We start from the raw sequence: 21501 nt of genomic DNA on the forward strand, positions 1-21501 counted from the left end.
AAGTTTTAGTTTAATAGAGCAGGTCTCTGCTGCTTTGAATATCAAACTGAGACCACAAGCCTTTATAGCCACAGGCAGTTGAATAAAGGTATAAAATTTAATTCCTAACAGTTTAGTAAAACATGTTAGCACTGGATTGGTATGATGACCATGATGTCATATTGTGAGTTGTTATAGTAAGGCTGAGTGGTAACCTTAATTGATATAGCCTTGGGCAAGATGAACATAGAAAACAAAGGGCATGGAAATACAGGTAGTTAACAATGGCAGACTAGAAATTGTATTCAGCACCTGGAAATGGAGTGCAAATGGAACCTTCAGAGGCTGAGTAGCCTGGTTAGTAAATAAGCAAAATTGTCAGCACAGCCCTACTTCTGTAAAACAACTGCAGTCATGATCCATCGATCTCAGGGTGTTGGTAATGTGGCAAACACTGCTTTATAAGGAAAAATCTTTCAGTCACTTTATATACAGGGGCCTTGTCAGCATTTTCTAACAGGAGGGGAATACTATGCTTCATAAGTAAGAGACCTTTTAATACTTGAATAGGCAGTTACTTGTAACTGTCCATTCAGTGATTACTCTCTTGTATACTTCGTTTGCTCTGTCCTGACAGGATTTCTGCATAGATGGGTCTAAATATGGGGTAAAATGCTGAAGTGATCATTTTACCCTTTTTGTTTGTTTGTTACATTTAAGCACACAATATTTTAGTTGTAATAAAGGGTATGACTTTAAGTGCTCTTCTAAAAATTTAATTTAAATTTCATCTGTAGGTACTGTGTATGATGTAAGTCACTATAATGCTTTGCTTAAAGTCTACCTTCAAAATGAGTATAAATTTTCACCAACTGACTTTTTGGCAAAAATGGAGAAAGCAAACATTCAACCAAATCGAGTAAGTAGTTGCTATTATAAATGTTTATTGGTCATATCCACTTTTATTTTTACCTAGAAGAAAAAAATTATTAAAAGGTATTAACTGGCCCATTTCATTGACAGGTGACATACCAAAGGTTGATTGCTGCTTATTGTAATATGGGAGATATTGAAGGTGCCAGGTATGTAGTTCTATAAATGTATGTTTAAGCAAACAAACTTGTAAGTCTTATAAACCTAGAATATAGTCACTCTTTTTTTGTTTTCTGTTTTTTGTAAAGCTTCTACGTAGTAAGAAAATTATTTCAGAAGTATTTTAACCTAGCAGATTTGCTCATATGACTTAGATAAAATATAAAATTGTGTAAAAGGGGAAAGATAATTGAAAATTGCTATTTTAATTAAAAATTTCATTTACTGGAGAAGTTTAAAATTGTTGAGGTATAAAGCTGGCTTTACTTTTTTTTAAAATTGCTATTTCCAAAAGTTAATGTTCTTAACCATTTACACTGTGTTCATTTATAAAACTGATGATATTCTCTTTATTTTAGTGATTTGCATAAAATCAGTTGTGGCATTTCTCTGCTCATGTAAAATTTATTAATACTTTTGTATGGAGGGTTTAAGAAATAAAGAATAAATTAAAATGTACAATATCATGTTTAACAAAATGAACCTTATTAAACTTTATGCTTTTTAAAGGTTAATTAGTAGTACAGAAGAAACAATCAGATTTTTTAAAGTTACCTACTATTTTTAAAAAGGATACTTCAAGACTGTTGATATAACTTGAGGGAGTGGGATTTTGTGTGCACATGTTGTAAAAAGTGTTTTTCATGTGTATTTCCAAGAAGTATTTTTATTTCTCCTTTATTGCAGCAAGATTCTTGAATTTATGAAAACCAAGGATCTTCCGGTCACAGAGGCAGTGTTCAGTGCCCTTGTTACAGGGCATGCAAGAGCTGGGTAATGTTCAGCCTAAGGTTTTGTTCTCATGTGAGGTTTAAATTATAGAGAATTATTGTAGAAAATTCTCAAACGGTGTTTATCTGCCCTCAAAAAAAAATCTCGAGTATGTGTGGTAGAACATGCACATCTTAAAATAACTTATTCTTAAATGTATGTTTCATAAAACTTTTATTTGAAGATTTTCAGTATTAAAAATTGGGCTTGATCCACACCCCAATTAACTGTTCCACTGGTACTCTGGAAAATATTTTTATTTTTAAAGAATAATTTACTAAATGTTATTCTTTCCTAAAAAGGTAAATTTGAGTCACAACATGCCCAGTGAAAGAGGGCACATTATTTAATGTCTGTGTAATTATTATATAATTTGGTTTCTCTTTTGGAAAAGTTACCTGTAAAAATTTGAGATGTTTATGATCTTCATTATTTCAGAAACCTATTACCAATTTAATATGTATTTGTCCTTTTCTGATGTTATAATTCTAAGTGGTACTTAAGAATTTTTTTTAATAAGCATAGGTAATACATTCTAGATTAAATGATATGACATTTGGCAGTATTATAGTAATCTGTTTTATTTTCCTTGAATTAACTTACAGAGATATGGAGAATGCAGAAAATATTCTCACAGTGATGAAAGAGGCTGGAATTGAGCCTGGTCCAGACACATACCTAGCACTATTGAATGCATATGCTGAGAAGGGTGACATTGACCATGTTAAACAGGTGTGACTTACATAAATAAACATACTTTAAAATCATTTGTATAAACCGTGTTACATTTTGCATGATGCAGAAAAGTGTAGCTTATATCTGTTTTTAAAGATATCCCTTGTAGACTGTTTTGAAGGAGAATTCTTACTATAGTTCAGTACTTTGGTGGTGTTGTAACCGTTATTGTTGGAATAGAATATTTTCTGTTTTAAAAAAGAAGTCTTAAACTTTTAGATGATATGTATTTCTAATTTTAAAAAATCTGGGTAGTTTTATTGAGCTTTAATTAAAAAATAACTTGTTTCTAACTTGTTCTTCTAATTTCTGGAACTGTAGACTCTGGAGAAAGTGGAGATGTCTGAGCTTTACCTTATGGATCGTGATTTACTGCAAATTATCTTTAGCTTCAGTAAAGCTGGGTATCCTCAATATGTCTCAGAAATTTTGGAAAAAATTACATATGAAAGAAGATATATTCCAGGTAGTTTTAAATTTTTATTTTCATGATTTTTCTAAAAATATAAATTACTATTTTTACATGATGGAAAGAGCATTCGCTGACAGTAGGGTATTGTGCTCGATGAACATAGGATTCTTTTAAAGTGAGCTTAAACTGAAAAACTTGAGTTAATGAATACAAGGGAATGTTTTGATTTGTAAGTATTTCACTACTATTTAGACAGATAAATCCTTTCGGTATTTGTAGTTCATAAGTTTGTCTTTCATATTGATAGCAGTGTAGAAATATTGTTTGTCATTAACAAAAGATGTCTTTGTTTTCTTTTCAGATACCATGAACCTCATTTTGCTTTTAGTCACTGAAAAATTGGAAGATACAGCATTTCAGATTTTATTAGCATGTCCCATATCAAGGGAAGACAGTCTGAATGACTTCGGCAGTTTCTTTTTACGACACTGTGTGACTATGAATACGGTATTCAAATAGTCCAGTTTTTACTTCGTAGACAGTGTTATCAGCAGTGAAATAAGGTTCTTTAAAATACAAAAACATATTATGAGATTAGAGCAACTATAAATATTAAGAAAACTTTGTTTTTTTGTTTGAAGATTATTGGGTAGAAAGAGGATGAAAGGTTCAAATTTTTTATCTCAAAAGCGGTAGAATGTTTGCAGAAGGTCAAATGGTAGGATATTTGCAGATTCAGCTGATGTGGTGCTTTTCTTTTCTAGCCTGCAGAGAAGCTTAAAGACTACTGTAAGAAGTTAAAGGAAGCCCACATGCACACATCTCCTTTCCAGTTCACACTCCAGTGTGCTTTACTAGCCAAAAAAATTGGTACTGTATTTTCGTAATTAAAACTCAAATAAATAAGTTTTGCTGAGGTAGCTTTGTAATATTTTATGGTATCTCTTTTAGATTTGGCAAAAGCTCTAATGAAGGCTCTGAAGGAAGAAGGTTTTCCTGTCAGAACTCATTATTTCTGGCCATTGCTAGCTGGACATCAGAAGGAAAAAAACGTTCAAGGTTAGGTTTTGCCTTTTACAGATTTATAATGGTTCAGATATCCAGTACAACAATTCCTGTACACATCTAATTGAATTATTTGGGAAAATATACTTATTAGGTAATATGAGAAAATAGAATTGATTTAAGTCATAGTAAAGTATTAGGTAAACGTTTAAAAAAATAATGGATTTCTTTCATCATAATTTCATTTCTTAATTCATCTCTGATCTTGATATTCAACCTTGTGATTGTGGTTTTAAATAGTTCATTATTTTTAAGTTTTTCAAACTCTTTAGTTCTTGATTTTACATATATATAGAGTTTGAAATTAGTTTATCTAGCCTTATTAAAGATAAAGTTATACACAATCAGACCATTTTCTTTGTGGACCAGTCTTTCTTTTTAACTGAGCTGAGTTACAATAATAGGAAAGACAGGGAAACTTTTATTGTAAAATGAGTGCTCATGACCTGACAGCCTACTGATTGAAGGACAGAAATGTTCAATCTTTCAGGTTCTTAAGTACGTTTAAGCATTTAGCATCCTTTTCCCTGTACACATGGGATGTCTATAGGATATGAATAAGAATCGAACAAATATTAAATTTTAGAGTATAGTATCTAATTCTTTGGTTTGCATTATTGGTAATTCAGAAAGAGTAGTCTCATAAAAAGATGCTTTTAGCAGAAGTACTTCCCCCTTGGGGAAACAAAAAATGGTCTTTTTCATTTTATCTTGCTGTATAATGTGCTTTAGAATGAGATGCAGAGTTGTTAGTATGACATTGGGTGACAAACAAAATGCACAAACAACAAAAAAGTGCTTTTAGCAGACTTTCATATTGCAATTTTATTTTAAATATATAGCCGTCTTCTGCTTTAAAGGAAATAGTGAAACAAGTATTCCCTAATTGTTTCTGGCTATAAAAGTCTCTAAATCCTTTTTAGAAAAATCTTTGTGAAAACAATATGCTAGTTGATTAACTCTTTGCATATCCTCCAGTTCTGAAAGCTCTAAGAGGTAACCTTTAACCCTAGTATTTTTGAACCACAGAAAGTTTACATCATTCCATGAAAACCTTTGGCCATATTGGTATTGTCCACAATACACAGATGTGAAAATACTTTTGGTACTCCTGTTGAAACATTTGTTTGTTCATCAGGTATATTTGCTTCTCTCAACCTATCAAGGTATCTAGACTTGATTTGGTTACTACATTTTTACTACTTAGTAAACATGAAAGAATTCAGATAATTTCTTTCCATAGTTGTAGCTCAAACTAGTAAAAAAGTGGACTTTACCTTGAAGCCATCTTTTCTTAGAATCTTAGAGTCAAAGGTGCTGTGTTGAAAGCTCACATTATATTAATGTAGGAACCCAGAGATTCAGTGGCTGATCTTAGTTTCCACATCTAGTTGTTAGTAGTGCTGGGATTAGAACTAGGATTTCTGTCCCTTTCTTTTAAGTACTCATTTTTAATACCATAACACCTCCATATTAGACATTGGTGAATATGCTGTATTTGTTTTATAAAAATTCTTAGCTGTAGGTTAAAAATTAGGTATCAGTTTTTGCATTAAGGACATTTTAAAAAGTGGTACCAAGTTTTTTAATCAATGAAGGTTTTAACTGGAAAAATAGGAAAGCTGAGAAAGTTAATTTGAGAGTACAAGAGATTGCCACCTGTTTTACAGTTTTTAAAAACTAGTTTCTCCTTTGCAGGAGATCCTGAAATAGAATAAAGTATGTATTCTACAGTCTTTTCTTCATGTGGCAGGGAAATGGCTATATATATTCTATATAGTTTCTTTAGTGTAAGATAAGAAAGTAACATTCTTATTAGTGCAGTGAATTTGTTTTTTGTCTCGGCAAAGTCATATGTAAACTGGTAGAAATAAATGACAGAAGAAAATATTGCCTGCAGAGATGCAGGATGTAGAGGAGTGTTTCATAAGAAATAAATAAAACCCTTCAGGAAATCAAAGAAAGGTATTTAGAGGTTAGATCAGACTGAACCAAGTTTTCAACCAATAGGATGATCAAACTTATTGAATTCTAGAGTTTTTCTGGCTGCAGATTTGGCCATCACCAACCCCTAAGAAAGATTGTTATAATGACTTCCTCATGGCTTATCTTGGTAGTATTTTTCTCTGTGGCACAAATGAATAATAAGTCCTCTCAGAATTTTAGCAGATAGGCTCAAGTGAGAGGAAATAATGCAGAATGATTGAGGAGCTACATCCCTTGGTATATTTAGGAAGCATGAAAATAACAAAAAGAGGTAAAATATAAACAAAAGGGCTGGTATGAAAGCTTAAATGCCAGTTGAGTGAAATGGTTGAGTAGAGGGTACTTTTTAAAAAGGTAAGAAATTGCTTCCTCGTGAAGTGAGTGCTCTGGGTAGAGTTTAAAATCACGTGGAGTAAACAGTCCTAGTTGATGGAATTTGTTCAGGAAAACCATATCTCTTTCCCAATAGTTTGAACTACTTTAATTCTTACAGAACTTTTTAAATGGAGACTTTCCTTTAGATTCATAAACTTTCTTGTGCCTACATTTGAAATATTTTTACTAGATTGTTTAGATTTTCTAAGTTTACAGAGGTTTGGGATCCTTGTTTATCTAAGTTAATATATGATTATTTTAAAAAGAAATATGAATTGTATCTTTGAGGAGGATGTATATAGGTATGTCAGATCAATCATCTTTCTTTCTCCTTATTGAGAAGTGTTTTTCTGTCCAGCTGTAGTTACTAAAGTGAATATCCTTGTGTACTTCCTCAGAGTGCTTGAGAGAGTGACTGAACTTAGCTGAGCAATGGTGTGAACCCAGGTTTTTTTAAACCTGCTTTTGTTTCAGTTAGAAAGATATATGTTAAAAATGCTACCAACATCAGGTCATCTAAACAAGCAGAATGCACTCCTCTCCCTGAAAAACATTATTGGAAAAATGAAGAATTATGAGAATAAAATGTATTTGAGGCATAGATGATAGGGGGAAGTGTTTGTATAAGAATAGGAGTCTTCTATCTGCAATCAGTTTGTTGGCCTATTTTCAGACATTAGAAAATCAGGGACTTCCCTGGTGGTCCAGTTGGTAAGACTCTGTGCTCCCAATGCAGGGGGCCCAGGTTCGATCCCTGGTCAGGAGAACTAGATCCTGCATGCATGCTGCAATTAAGAAGCCCTCATGCCACAACTAAGAAGTCCGCATGCTAAAACTAAGATCCAGAGCAGCCAAAATAAATAAATAAATAAATAAATATTTAAAGTAAACATTAGAAAATCAAATATAGTTACCTTGTGCTACATTTACTCTGTGTATCATCTAAGGAAATTTTAGAAATTAGTATTTTACGGTAGCTAAAAAAATTAAATCATTATGGTTACTGTTAACATTTGTTTAGTATTTTTAGGGCTTCACACATGTTTTAGTTTTAGTGAGCACCCTGAGAAGTAAGTAGGGAGCTTTATTATCATTCCAGAAGGACTTGACCCCAAGGACTTGATTAGAGGGAAAAGTGTAGATTTTTGCATTTTTGTAGTGTTACAAGCACCTGCCAGCAATTAGGAGACAAGGTTTCTTTTCCAAGACATGTCTTTGATCTTGAAGAAATCAGTTACTTTAACACTTTTGTTAAAATCAAGATTATTTGACTTCTAAAGGCATTTCCAGCTTTATTTAAATAGAGAAGTGCACATCACACCCTCCCACCCCCTGTAGGCTGAGTTCAAAGCCTTGTTAATGTAGAGCTTGATATACTGATCTAAACCGAGTTGCAGTTCTGGGGTTCTTTCTGCTCAGTGTGTTCAGTTTTTCCTACTGTCCTCTATCTTCCTGCAGGCCTAGACCACAAGAATTTCTTCCATACCGGGTGGGTAATGTTTACAATTTTTGATGCTTTGCTTCTATCCATTTAATGGCATGGACTCTTATAGGTCAGAAAATCGTTCTGTTTATTGAGTACCTTGATGCATATTGCCTTGCTTAAAATCCATGAATGGTGGGTAGAAGGATCAAGCCAAATGTTACGTGTTAAAGTGTCTAGAAGGTACTGTTCCTGGCATATTGCCATTTCTAGTATGTAAGCTTAGAAATTATGGCTCAGAAAAGTGGAGTCACTTACTCAGGTTTACACTGCCAGTAAGTGCCAGAACCAGGTTGAAAGCTAGGTCTCTTTAAACTCCAAAGTCTGTTTTTGCTTTGTCACTTCACTGTAGTGTCTTATCAGAAATTTTGCTATTTACTTTAAACCATGGTCATGAAAGCAGTCATTACTGGCCAGAAGGGACATTGAGGACATTGGATTAGCACAGGCATTACTAGTGATTGGAAACCAGCTGTGTCCTCTTGTCAAGTGCTTACTAATCTTTGTATATGAAGAAGAGCACAGTGTGATTTGCCATTTTTATAATAGATATAAAGGTTATTTATACTCATTCCCAGGGAATTGTTAGAGGAATAATTCTAAATTTTGTTTACAATTATTGTTAGGCTTGTGTGTGCTTTATGGATCAATTTTACACACAAGTTCTCTTAAATTTATAAGTAAGCACATGCTTTGTCTTTTGGGGGTTTTTCCCTCTGTCATTTTTACATCTTGAAAAATATATCTAAAAATCTAAGGTTTTGAAGATATTACATAATTTTAAATATAATGAGCTGTTTAAATACAAAATATTTCGATCCATAATCTGAATTTTATCTAAAAGAAATGTACAAATATTCATAATGTAGTCAGACTTGACTGTATATTTCTGCATTCATTGAGAATTTACAGTCAAGTTTTTGTACTAGAGCATATTACTTAAATTTATGGAAATGTAATTTTTCTGTAAATGATCTCATAGGGCAAAAATGGACATTTAGGGGAAGTTTTATTTACTTTTATTTTTTAAAAAATTTATTTTATTTATTGGCTGTATTGGGTCTTTGTTGCTGCACAGGCTTTCTCTAGTTGCGGCGAGTGGGGGGCTACTCTTCGTTGTGGTGTGTGGGCTTCTTATTGCAGTGGCTTCTCTTGTGGCGCATGGGCTTTAGGCACTTAGGCTTCAGTAGTTGTGGCACGTGGGCTCAGTAGTTGTGGTGCACAGGCTTAGTTGCTCCTCGACATATGGGATCTTCCCGGACCAGGGCTCGAACCTGTGTCCCCTGCATTGGCAGGCGGGTTCTTAACCACTGCACCACCAGGGAAGCCCGAGGGGAAGTTTTAATAATGTGAAGTAATGAAGCTAAAGAAGTAAATTTTAAAGAGGAAAACAAGTGAGTCCTTTCTTTCATTAAACTGCTGCCTCTGTCAAAGTAGGTAACACCTGAGTAGTTTGACAATATTCTAGAGTTAATTGCTCTGATTTATTTATTTATTTTTATTTTTTGGTCATGCCGCATGGCTTGCAGGATCTTAGTTCCCCAACCAGGGATGGAACCCGCACCTTTGGAAGTGAAAATGCAGAGTCCTAACCACTGGACCACCAGGGAATTCCCTTAATTGGTCTGATTTAAAGAAGTCATATTATACTGTTTGAAGCTATCTGTAACTTTGGAAAACATGAACTGTCCTTTTAAGAGGTTAATAAAAGATTTTTATGAATGGGGGAAGGGAAAGAATAATTTACTAGACTTTTATAGTTTTAAATATAATGAGATTAATTCATTAGAATTAATTGTTCTCTATTCACTTTTTATTCTTGTGTTATGAAATAGGAAATCACAAATTAATCACAATTAGAGAATTCTTTACGTATGTGCTTAGCTTAAAAACGCTTGTTTTGGACAGATCTTCCCTAACCCCACTTCTCTAATCCCTTCTCTCTGCAGTATTTATTCATGTCAGGTTTTACTTTGTAGATCGATCATTGCTCTGTGATAGCAATGATGTTTTATGATCTCTGTTCAATTGGGGGACCGGAAATTACTAAGCATCTTGCTTATTAATTGTTTTCACTGTTCTTATAATTTCTAGGGTATTTCCTTAGCACTTGCTCCTGAATTAATAGGGAAAGATGAAGGAAGGAGAAATTTAATTTTTTCAGTTATCATCATATTACCCAGTTCTGCTGTTGTTCTTTCTCTTTCAGAGAAACAAAATGCTGAGTACTTTTCCTACATTATAATTCAGAAAGTAAATGAAGTGAACTTTTTGATCTTTTGTTAATTTATCCCAAGTTCTTTATCTTTTATGTTTCTAAATTTGATTTTGCAGGTATAGTTGAAGTCCTCAAAGGAATGCATGAAATAGAAGTAACTCCTGATCAGGAGACATACATAAATTACGTGTTTCCATGCTTTGATAGTGTAAAGTCAGTTCGTGCTGTTTTGAAGGTGAGCGCAAGTGTGGTTTTAATTTCATAATTGAAGAGAACATCTTTCCTCCCTAGTGTTTCATGGTAACCAAAAAAAAAAAAAAAAAGACACTGAGCTGAGGACTAAAATGGTTATGTTGGTATATAATTTTCTGAAGCTTTGTAAAAATATTGGTTAGTGTAACATCTGTAGTCATTAAACTTAAAAAACTTAAAAAGGTAAAGTGGCATTTTTCTTGTGTGTTAAACACAATATGCCAATATCAAACAAAATGTAAATGAAACAGTTTCACTCTTTAATCCCACTCTACAATGCAACTGCACCGTTCATGTTTTGAATATTACTTTTCACTTCTATGTGAATTTTCATAATAAACTCTTAATATATTTACTTTTCTAGGTTTTTGTAATAATCTTTTTTTGACCCCAAAGCATTATTTTCCTGCCAGCTATTTCCTGTCCCCACCAGAATAAGCAAGGCATTTATAAAGGGGCATGTGAAAAATTGACTTGGACAGTGCATTTGGGTCAGCAGTGGTTGCCCTTTCCATTTTCAGAATAAGGTGCTATGCAATCAGGAACAATGTGGCAGTACCACATATTTCAGTAAGAAATATTTTGTTCAGAAGATCTGTTTCCTAGGTGGTTATTCACATAATGCCTTTATTTTTCTAATGTTGTTAGAGGGATCTTTTCTTTCCTTGAAATAATGACATCATTACAGTCCTCTTAAAGGTAGAGTTTATGTCTTGAGCATCTTTACCTTTCTTCCCTGAGTACTTAACAGTGTCTTTTGAGGCTGTGCTATACATAATTGACAGTTAAAAAATACATTTAAAAAAGTAATTTTCCCACATATTCTTGATTCCCCAAAACCTACTTTTTTCACTTGGCACCTTTATATTATAGTATGTAATTCCACAGGTTATTTTTTTGTGCTTACATGATGTTTTATTGTATGGATTTATCATAGTTTATCTTTATTCATTTCTTAGTGATTGGTTGGTTTTTAATATTGTGCTGTTATTATAAAGTGGTTCAGTAAATATGTTTGGCTGAATTTTAGCTCATATACTTAAATTATTAAATATGATGTTGAGAAAAGTAATTCGCCATTTGGAGTTAAAAATAAATTTGATATTTACCTCATTATATGCCCCAAAATATCATTTTAGATCAATGCATTCGATTTTTATTTTCTTGTAAATAAGAGAATTGTTTTAATGTCTCCAGTAGTAAACTTCTTAGAAGGAAGGCACTCTAAGGGTAATAGATTTTATGAATTTGAAGCTATGCATTTAATTTGGATTTTAGAACTCCATATCATAGCTTTTGCTGAAGTTTGGCTATTCTGTTTATGTGCATTATTTTAGAAAATGGATCTTTTTAAATGAAGGGTTATCAGAATATGGCGGTATAAAGAAGTGGGAAATTGGAATGGCATATCAAAATATTTTTAGCAGAGGTGTGTTATTGAAATATATTTTATCCGTAGGAAAATGGATGTCTACATGAAGATAATATATTTTCTCAAGCTGAATTGAGAAGTGAAGCAGTAAATGGAAACTTAGACTATATTTTATCATTTTGTAAGTATGCAACATTAGTAGTAACAGGTGTTAATTTCAGTTACTTTTGAGGACATACAGGGTCGTTCATACCCTCATTGCCTGCCTTAGGTAGTTCAAGGTAATTTCCTTGAAAGCAAGGAAATTTTTATATGTTTCGTTTAAGTTAGACTGATCAGACAGTCTATGAGTTGAACTTGTGGCTAATTTGGAAATAATTTGAAAGTTAAAAGGACCTTGGAGATAACATGGTATTAGGTTGGACTGGGAACTCAGAAGACTTGGGTCCTATTTGTAGTTAAGCTGCTGATTATATGGGACCTGAAACAAATAGCTGTGCTGTTCTTTGTTTCAGTTTCATGAAATAGGATAGTATTGCCTATCTACCTACCTTGCGAGAGTTGTGAAAATCATATGAGATCTTGTTGCCAAAAGTGTTTTCTGAACTAATGCCTATTATGGCCCTAAGTTACTTGAAGCCATCTTCTAGTCCTCATTAATAAAAACACAGCAAATGTTTACGAAACATAATGTTCATCACCTGTTAATAAAATTCCTCCACTGATAGATGAAGAAAGGCATAGAGAGGTTGATGATTTGCCCAAAGTTAGTGATTGAGTCACAACAAAGATCATCTAACTTTATTTTTTTTCACTATATTATAATTTTAATAAATTAGACACTTTTAATTTTTTTAACATATCTATGGTATTTACTTGACAGTGTGAAAACAATATCATTTAAAAACATACAAACATCAATTTCTAGCCCACCAAACTGTTGAAAGTTAAGCTTTAATTAATGTATATTCAAATTGTGTAAGAGAAAGCTTTGTAAAAACCAGATTACTGGTATATATTACCTGTGTTTGTGTTATTTAAAATAGTTTATTATATTATTATAAAGAGAAAGGCGAAGTGTTCAGTATGAAAAATGGTGACTGTTAGAGGTGTACTTATTTGAGTGTAAGATTGGGTATTAATGCTGGCTGCTATCTGAGTGTATTGATTTTGCCTTCCACTCTGTATAATATATAGATTTTCCATACTGACAAGATGAAAACAGAGTAGCATTAGCAGAGGAATCTGGGCGCATAAGGTGGATACATGAGAGCTGCCTTTTCCCTTTATCATACCGTCCGTTCCACTTCATTGTCAACCTCTTGATTTTTTCCAGACTTGTTTGTTGCTACGGAAACTAGATGCGTTTTGTCAGCAGCCTTCCAGCTTGCTGAAATGTTTCTGGTCATCTTTTTAAATGAGTAAAAACTTGATAATATTTGTAAAATACTAATTTAAATAGTTTAGAAGTGTTTCCAAGAGGTTGCTTATTAAATGTGAAAAAGAAAAATGCCATGAACTTAAAGACCAAAGAAGATTTCAGCTCACTCCCATCAGTGTCCTCCCTTCCCCCTCTTTGAATTACAGGTCTTTGAAGAGCAGTAGTTCTATAATTGCCGATATTGGCTATAGATAGGCATTTTTGGTTACTACAAGGAATGGCAGGTAGTAGAGAAAAGTAAATGAATTGTCTTTTTTTTTTTTTAATTGAGGTATGATTGACACAAAATATTATATTCATTTTAGGTGTATAATATAATAATTCAGTATTTGTATATATTGCAAAGTGATCACCACAATAAGTCTAGTTAACATCCGTCCCCATACACAACTACAAAAAATGTTTTTGCTTGTGATGAGGACTTCTCAGATCTACTTTCTTCTCAGCTTTCACATATGAAATATAGTATTAACTATAGTTGCCATGATGTGCATTCCATCCCCTGACTTATTAGATGGCTTACCCTGATCGAATTTGTGGAGTAGTAAGAAACATTTTCCACTTGAGTTTGTAGGCATGGAAATCAATTTGATCAAGCAAAATTAAAGGCTACCAAAAAGCATGTGGTTTGCCCACTTTAAAATTCCTGGAGTGACTAAATGCAGGTCATTTCAGAGATGATTTTTTGAGTTTTAAATGCCACATGAAACCGCTGAGAAACTTATGCTTCCTATTCAGCGGATCTAACAGTTGATCTAAAGTGATTCTCCTTATGTGTGTAGGTTAAATTTTTATTCACATTTAGGGAGATGAGCAAATAATCCTAAAACCTACTGTGACTTTTCCCATGAGCTTTTTTTCTTTTTTTTTAAGTTAACAAAGTATCTTAATCTTTACCTAAACTGTGTGTATTAATTCTGTTTTCAGAATTTGCCTCCACTATGAGTTCCTATCTAATTCCATCCTTCTTGGATTATTCAGTAGCCACTTTATATACATCCTAAAAGATGAAAGCAATTACTTATAACATGGCACCATTTTAATATAGTGATAGGGAAAAATAAATTCAGGAGATGCCTACCATGATGCTATCCCATGCTAGTTACGGCAGGGGTTATGTGGAGAATCAGGTCTTACGTGTCTAAGGTGAATCAGACTTAGAGCGACAGCATTGAAACATACAAGGTTGTAGAGTGTTAAATGCCAAAATGAATAGTAGAGCAAATAAATCATCAGAAAAGTGAAAGCGCAGTATAAATCAGTTACCTAACAGAGGTGAAGAGGTTATTATAACTTTAGGTTGTCCCTCTTGCATGAATGCAGGTCATAAATCATAGTGGAAAATAGAATGAGAAAGTGAACAGAACCCAACACCACTCTCAGAAAAGAACTTTCGCGATCATCATCTGTCTTTAAAGGGTCGTACAGTCTCTCACTTCATAGTGCCATGTTTTCCAATAACATACAGCCTTGATGTGTGTACCAGGCTGACATTGAGTACGCTGGTAGATTAGTTATTGCCATTTATACAAAAGAATATTTAAAGTCATAAGTTGTATAGATTTATGTAAATGAAGTAAAATGTTTTAAAAGCATAGTTTATATTGCCAATATATACTGCTGCAATTTCTAACTAACTTTGTATGAAAACTTGTCCATTTTTAAAATAGTATTTCCCAAATGAAAATTGAAAGGTATTGGTATAAATGTGTTTCTAAATAAGCTGATGATGTGGGGTTTTTTTGGGGGGTTTTATGATGATCATTTTCTCTTGCAGTGGAATCAAACACATTGCCTTTCTCATTTGCTTCATTGAGAGGCAGCCTGATTCTAGGCTTTAGGAGGTAAGATGATCACCTTATACAATCTTTGCCTGAATATGGACTGATTTCTCCTGTTTTTTGACCTGCTGTGTGAGGAAAGAAACGGTTATTCTTATCTTCCAATATACTAGTTACCTAAAATAACCTTATCTGTTGTTTTTTTGTTTTTTTGTTTAATGTTTTATTCTTCCTGCTAACTAGTTGAATTGAGTTTAGGCTGCCTTTCACATCATCTATTCCAAGAAATTCATACTGATTTGGTAAAGATCTTGTTTCAAAAAAGAAGGCACTCTTTGAAAATAGTGAGCTGGAGTTATAGACAAATTTGCATGTATATTTGATTTATACTTTGAGCATTTAATTACAAGGTGACTTTTTTCTTTTTAAACAGTAGGTCCTTATTGGTTGTCTGTTTTAAATATAGCAGTGTGTACATGTCAATCTGAAACTCCCAGTCTGTCCCTCCCCTGCCACCCTTCCCCCGCCCCGGTAATGGTAAGTTCATTCTGTAAGTCTGTGAGTCTGTTTCTGTTTTGTAAATACGTTCATTTGTATCATTTTCTTTTTAGATTCTATGTGATATCATGTGATATTTGTTTTTCTCTGTCTTTCTGACTTACTTCACTTAGTATGATAATCTCCAGGTCCATCCACGTTGCTGCAAATGGCATTATTTCATTCTTTTTAATGGCTGAGTAATACTCCATCGTATACATATGTACCACATCTTCTTTATCCATTCATCTGTCGATGGACATTACATTGCTTCTGGTTTATTGTGGGCTGGAAAGTTAGATACCCTAAGTCATTGCAATTTGGAAAAATAAAAGGTTCTGAATAGGGCCTGCTTATCTTTTTTTGTTTTTATTCTGGTGAAAAGATTTTGTGGTAGCTTTTTTGATAATTAGAACATAAGCTCCATGTTTGTTTGGTTTATTGCACTATCTTCAGCACGTAGATACTAGTGCCTGGCACCTGATTAGCACTGTTGAATTAATTATTGAGGCCTTATTTATTCTATGTTTCTGCCTCTGTTTTTGAGCATTCCATTTAATTCAACAACTGTTGTGGAGATTAGAGATGTTGGTTCGGATCATATTTTAAAAAACATGAAGGAACTTGTCTTTTATTCTGAAGAAAGTAGGGTGACTTATGCAGTGCAGAGGCTTGGCCGAGGCAGAGATACATTTGGAGTGTATTTGAATCTCAAACATCATATTTTTCATTTCTAGAAATTCAGATTGGGTTTGGTTTTTTTTTTTCCCCTAATATCTTCCATGTCTCCTTAACATGCTCATGCTTATTTCTTCCTTCTCTATATGGGGATATTAATGATAGATATTTTGATGTCCTTGCCTACTAATTCTGTTAGTTAAATTTTTTCTCATTATGCATCACGCATTGTGCTTGTTTTTAATTTCTCTTTGGATGCCAGATGTGGATTTTATGCTGGTGGATGTAGATTGTTTTTTTAATCCCTCTAAAAATTTTTGAGCTTTGTTCTGAGACGGTCTTGAGTTAAGTTACTTGGAACGGTTTTCGTAGTGCTTGCTTCTATGCTTTGTTAGGTGAGACTAGAGCAGCTTTTAGTCTAGGGTTATTCCCACTAAATTAGTTGAGCCCTGCTATTAAAGTAGTATTCTCCTGATGCTCTGTCTCCTAGCCCATCTTCTTTTGAGCTTATTGGGAATGTAAACCATTCCAATCCCTCTGTGAGTTCTGGGAATTACCTTTTTTTTGAGCTTCTGGAAAGTTCTCAGGTAATTTCTGGGACTTCACATTATTTTCTCACTTGCATGTACTTATCTGCACTCAGCTGAAGCCTGAGGACAACCCTCTGCAGTTCTCCAGGGCTCTCTCTCTGTCAAGGTCTCTCTGCTCTGGTAGTCTGCCCTATAAAAATAAGTTTTAATTAGTCTCTTCCAGAGAAGTATTTTAAATCTGTAGGTTCTAAAACTATATTTTGTCCATGAATTTTTCTTATTGTAGATATAGAAAAGTTTCAGGTTGTGGTAATTTGTAATTAATCATAAGAATGTGCAAAATTTGAAGCATTTGTGACTAGAGGTAATTTCTTTTCCTCCTACCCCCAAAACTATGAAAAATTCAAAACATAGTCGTTACAATCCATTATCTTGGCATTAATGTAAGCTTCTATTCTTTTATTTCATGCTGAACCAAATAGTATATATATTCAAAAATCCCTTTGTCAGTACATTCAGTACAGCTTTTGAAACAGTCACCTGTCACATGCGTCTCAGGGTCCAGTTGCACTCTTCTGGAAAGTTTAGAATTGGCGGACTGACTGAAAACTGTTCTGAAAACGGAAGTGATTGGTATTGCCAGTAGACCCCTGCAGCTCCTATAAGGATTAGCATGTAAGAGATTCACTTAAAGTTACTCCTTACCAAAAATAACTATGCATAGTTATCAGAAATTGAATAAGTTATAGAATATTAAATGAGATATCATAGTCACTTTATCTAATCCTGAGGGAAACTTGGATGTACATTTTGATATGGGAGTGTGATTTTTGAAATAGTTATCTACCTTTAGCATTACCTGCCTAATAGCAGTAGATCTGTGGTCCAAGAGACAGTACTTTCTCCCATGTGTTCTGTAACTTATTTGGGCCCAGATGAATTTTTTTATGCTATCCCACAATATTTTTGAATGACCAACACTATTTTCTTCATATATTCTGAGAGTGGTGTTTAAGTGGCAAGGTAGTATTTCTATAAGTTGATCAGCTCAGGAGATGGTCATTGAATACCACTCAAGTGTACCTTCCCTGAGTTTTCCAATTTATAAACTAAATTGTCTGTTAACATATAGAGGCGAAGTCACCTATATAAAAATTTTAAAATTCAGTACTGCTTATTAGTTAGGGTGAGATTATTCAAGGTTATTAGAGAATTTTTACTTTCAGACTTTAAAAAAAATAAAGCTATTTTAAAAGTATTTTAAAGGGTATTTACTTCTGATTGGTAAAGTTAGTGAATTCTTCTGTCAAATCCAGGGCAAGAAGATGTTTGGTATGAATAAGACTTTCTTTCCTCTTTAACAGTAGCACTAGCTGAACGAAGCTCAAATGAGAAAGGAAGGCAGCATACACTTTGTATGTTACTGACAACTCTACCACCAGAACTATTGAGTCACTTATAAGAGGCAAAATGTCACTGAAGATAGTTCAAAATTTGGTTGACAATACAGCATATCAAAAAGAGAATTGTTTCAGAGTTGGCTTGGAGGCATTTAAGTCTTTGTAGTCCATAGATAAAGAGTTCTGTGATATAAAGAGAGATTTTCTGACCCAAAGGCAACAGTTCAAACTTGACAAATGGCAATCCGTACCGTCGAAGCAGTGCTGCCTTTCACATGTTGAAAAAAATCAAGTTTCTGACACAAGCTCTATCAGAGCCAACCAAGTTAAGTGCCAGATGTTAAGTTCCTCTTTTCAGGCAGCCAGTGAGGCTCCCAATCATGACATTTTACAAGGAGAGGTGAAGTACTTTGTGAACTACACTTTGTGAGTGCTCCGGAAATATTAGCTCTTTTTAGTGTGTGCTAAGAGCTGGGACTGTGTAATAGTAAGTAATTCAAGAATGAATAGGAATCTTCTTGCCCTCAACTTGTGAAATAGTTGGAGTTCCAAAAGTAAGAAAGCAACTGCAAACTAGTCTTGATAATTATGAATGTATAGAAGAGAAGACACTACCTCTGAATGTATAAGATGTGTGTGCATATCTACGCGCGTGTGTGCACACGCGAATACTACTCAGCCTTAAAAAAAAAGTGAAACAATGTCATTTGCAATATGGCTAGACTTAGAGACTATCATGCTAAGTGAAGTAAGTCGGAAAGACAAATACCATATATCACTTATATGTGGAATCTAAAATAGGATGCAAATGAACTTATTTACAAAGCAGAAACAGACTCACAGACATAGAAAACAAACTTATGGTTACCAAAGGGGAAGAAGGAGGAAGGAATAAATTAGGAGTTTGGGATTAGCAGATACAAACTACTACATGTAAAACAGATAAACAATAAGGTCCTACTGTATAGCACAGGGAAGTATATTGAATATCCTGTAATAAGCCACAATGGAAAAGAATACAAAAAATAATATATGTGTGCATAACTGAATCACTGTCTCTTTCTGCTAAGGTTAGGGGAGGGATGGGCACCCTAGGTTAGGTTAGGGCAAGATGTGTAGAGAAGGTGCTGAGCTGAGATTAAAGGATGAATAATCATTTTCCCAGGAGAGGGAAGGGCATTCCAGGCAAGGGTGTTGAAGCTAAGACAGCAGTGCATCTGGGGACCTGATGATAGATTGACATAATGGCAGCCCAGTACTATGAAATCATGGCAAGAAATAAAGCCAGAATGGTAGCCTGGGGCTCTTCATGAATAATCTCATTCTAAGTTATGAGGTTTAGACCTTGAGTCATGGCTTTGAGCCTCTGAAAGATTGACATAATGAAGAGAAGACTAACATGGGATACTCGAAGCTGTGAGAAAAGGGTGCAGGTAAGGGTAGGTGGGGGAATAGGACAACAGGAAGACATGATCAGCGATTTGTGTCATCCTTTGAGGTACCTGTGGAACATCTAGTAAAGATACTTCTAAGCAGCCTTTCTGAGTCTTTTTCTTCTTCTGTGTAACAAGGAATTTAAATACCTACTTGCAAGATTGTCTTAAAAACAAAGAAATATAACGCACTTGGAACCTAGTACAAAGAATTGCTTTTAAGGAGCAGTGAAGGGAAGGAGAATTTCTGAAAGAGATTGAGTAGCATCACTGGAAGACTGGCAGGGAATGATCAACAACACAAATCTCAAAAGTTAGTCAAAGTGGGGGGAATGGGGGGGCTTCCCTGGTGGCGCAGTGGTTAAGAATCCACCTGCCAATGCAGGGGACACAGGTTTGAGCCCTGGTCTGGGAAGACCCCGCATGCCATGGAGCAACTAAGCCTGTGTGCCACTACTACTGAGCCTGTGCTCTAGAGCCCTTGAGCCACAACTACTGAGCCTATGCTCTGCAACTGCTGAAGCCCGCGCGCCTAGAACCCGTGCTCTGCAAGAAGAGAAGCCACCACAGTGAGAAGCCTGCACAGTGCAATGAAGAGTAGCCCCTGTTCTCTGCAACTACAAAAAGCCTGTGCACAGCAACGAAGACCCAATACAGCCAATAAATAAAAATAAATTTAAAAAAAAAAAAAAAAACTTACAGGGGACCAGACCAAAAGGTGTTAGTTGAATTTTGAATTTAGGGTAGTGGTAATAGTAAGAGTACTTTCAGTGGAGGTTTGGGGCCAGAAGCCAGATTGCAGGGATTGAGTATGCAATGAAAAAGTGTTCACTATTCTTCACACAAGCTTAGTTTTAAAAGATTCTATGTGGGGTTTTTTAGTTTGTTTTTTCTGGACTTGTGCCATCTGTCGTGAAGCTTCGCATTCAAGGTGGTGCTTTTAGTCATTTTCAGTTGTTTTAGATATGTGGGTAATTTTGAAAGTTTGCCTCTGTGCTTTCCCTAGGTACTTCATGCCAAGTTTGATGACAATTTACTATTTTAGGAGTATTTTTTGTTCTACATTAAGTTGATGTTTGATGAAAGATAGGATTAAAGTAGCTTTTCTTAAAAAGAAAGCTCAGTTTATTAAATGTTGAGAGTTGGAATAGAGATATAAAATTTAGACCAGAGATGGTATGTGTTTATTTTTCATTATGGAGTTTTCAGTCATTCACAAAAGTAGAACTATCAAGGACCCACCACACAGCTTCAGTAGTTAAGATTTGGGCAATCTTGTTTCATCTATTCCTTCCCCACCCCTACCCTCCTTTTTCTCCCTAGAGTGTTTAAAATTGTGGACCTCTTGTCATTCTATCTAGTGTACACCTCAGAAGTTATAAATAAAACAACCACTGTAATATTATCATACCTGACAAAATTAATAGTAATTGAGAAAAGGAATTCACCAAATTCCCAGAGGGGTCCATGGTACAGGAAAGATGACAAACCACTGCAGATCTTCCCACTTAATATTGTGGACTTTGGGGCATTGGCTTCTCACTTCTTTGCAAACTGATTTCCCTACTCCTCTTACCCCCACCTTCCTCCCCTGGGTGCCCCCCTACCCTGGTTCCTTAGGTGTGATAAGCATCTATCTACAGGTTCAGATTTCTTAGGACTGAAGCTGATTCTAGCCTAACCGAAAAAGATGCCTTTATCGATATAGATTTTTACTGTATCTTACTCTTCACAGCATTTTATCTTCATATTTTGAATGCTCACTCTTCTTGCATTTACTGTTTGGCCAAAAAAAATTTTTTTTTCTTACATATGGGAATGTCAAGTAGTCAGAGGAGGCTGCTCTGTAATCAGTGGATGGATGAGATGAAAACTTTCTTGTAAAACGTTGAGAGACTGTTTTTCAGTTCAGCCTACAGATACAATTTTTAGGTCTGTTTATCATGCCTTCTTCTAACTGA

At 34.4% G+C, this 21501-nt stretch overlaps 1 protein-coding gene across 2 annotated transcripts in view; it reads left to right on the forward strand.

Moving 5' to 3' along the window:
- Positions 1-21501, forward strand: part of LRPPRC (leucine rich pentatricopeptide repeat containing) — a 99276-nt gene that overhangs the window by 18358 nt on the left and 59417 nt on the right. For both annotated transcript variants that reach the window (XM_057741016.1, XM_057741017.1), the window contains exons 4-14: positions 777-898; positions 1003-1061; positions 1759-1845; positions 2448-2574; positions 2899-3043; positions 3351-3496; positions 3754-3859; positions 3941-4048; positions 10233-10351; positions 11828-11921; positions 14959-15025. In XM_057741016.1, the coding sequence (XP_057596999.1) occupies positions 777-898; positions 1003-1061; positions 1759-1845; positions 2448-2574; positions 2899-3043; positions 3351-3496; positions 3754-3859; positions 3941-4048; positions 10233-10351; positions 11828-11921; positions 14959-15025 (1180 nt within the window). The remainder of the gene's footprint in view (positions 1-776; positions 899-1002; positions 1062-1758; positions 1846-2447; positions 2575-2898; positions 3044-3350; positions 3497-3753; positions 3860-3940; positions 4049-10232; positions 10352-11827; positions 11922-14958; positions 15026-21501) is intronic.

This window comes from Hippopotamus amphibius, chromosome 7, assembly GCF_030028045.1.
Source record: "Hippopotamus amphibius kiboko isolate mHipAmp2 chromosome 7, mHipAmp2.hap2, whole genome shotgun sequence".
Taxonomy (NCBI): Eukaryota; Metazoa; Chordata; class Mammalia; order Artiodactyla; family Hippopotamidae; genus Hippopotamus; species Hippopotamus amphibius.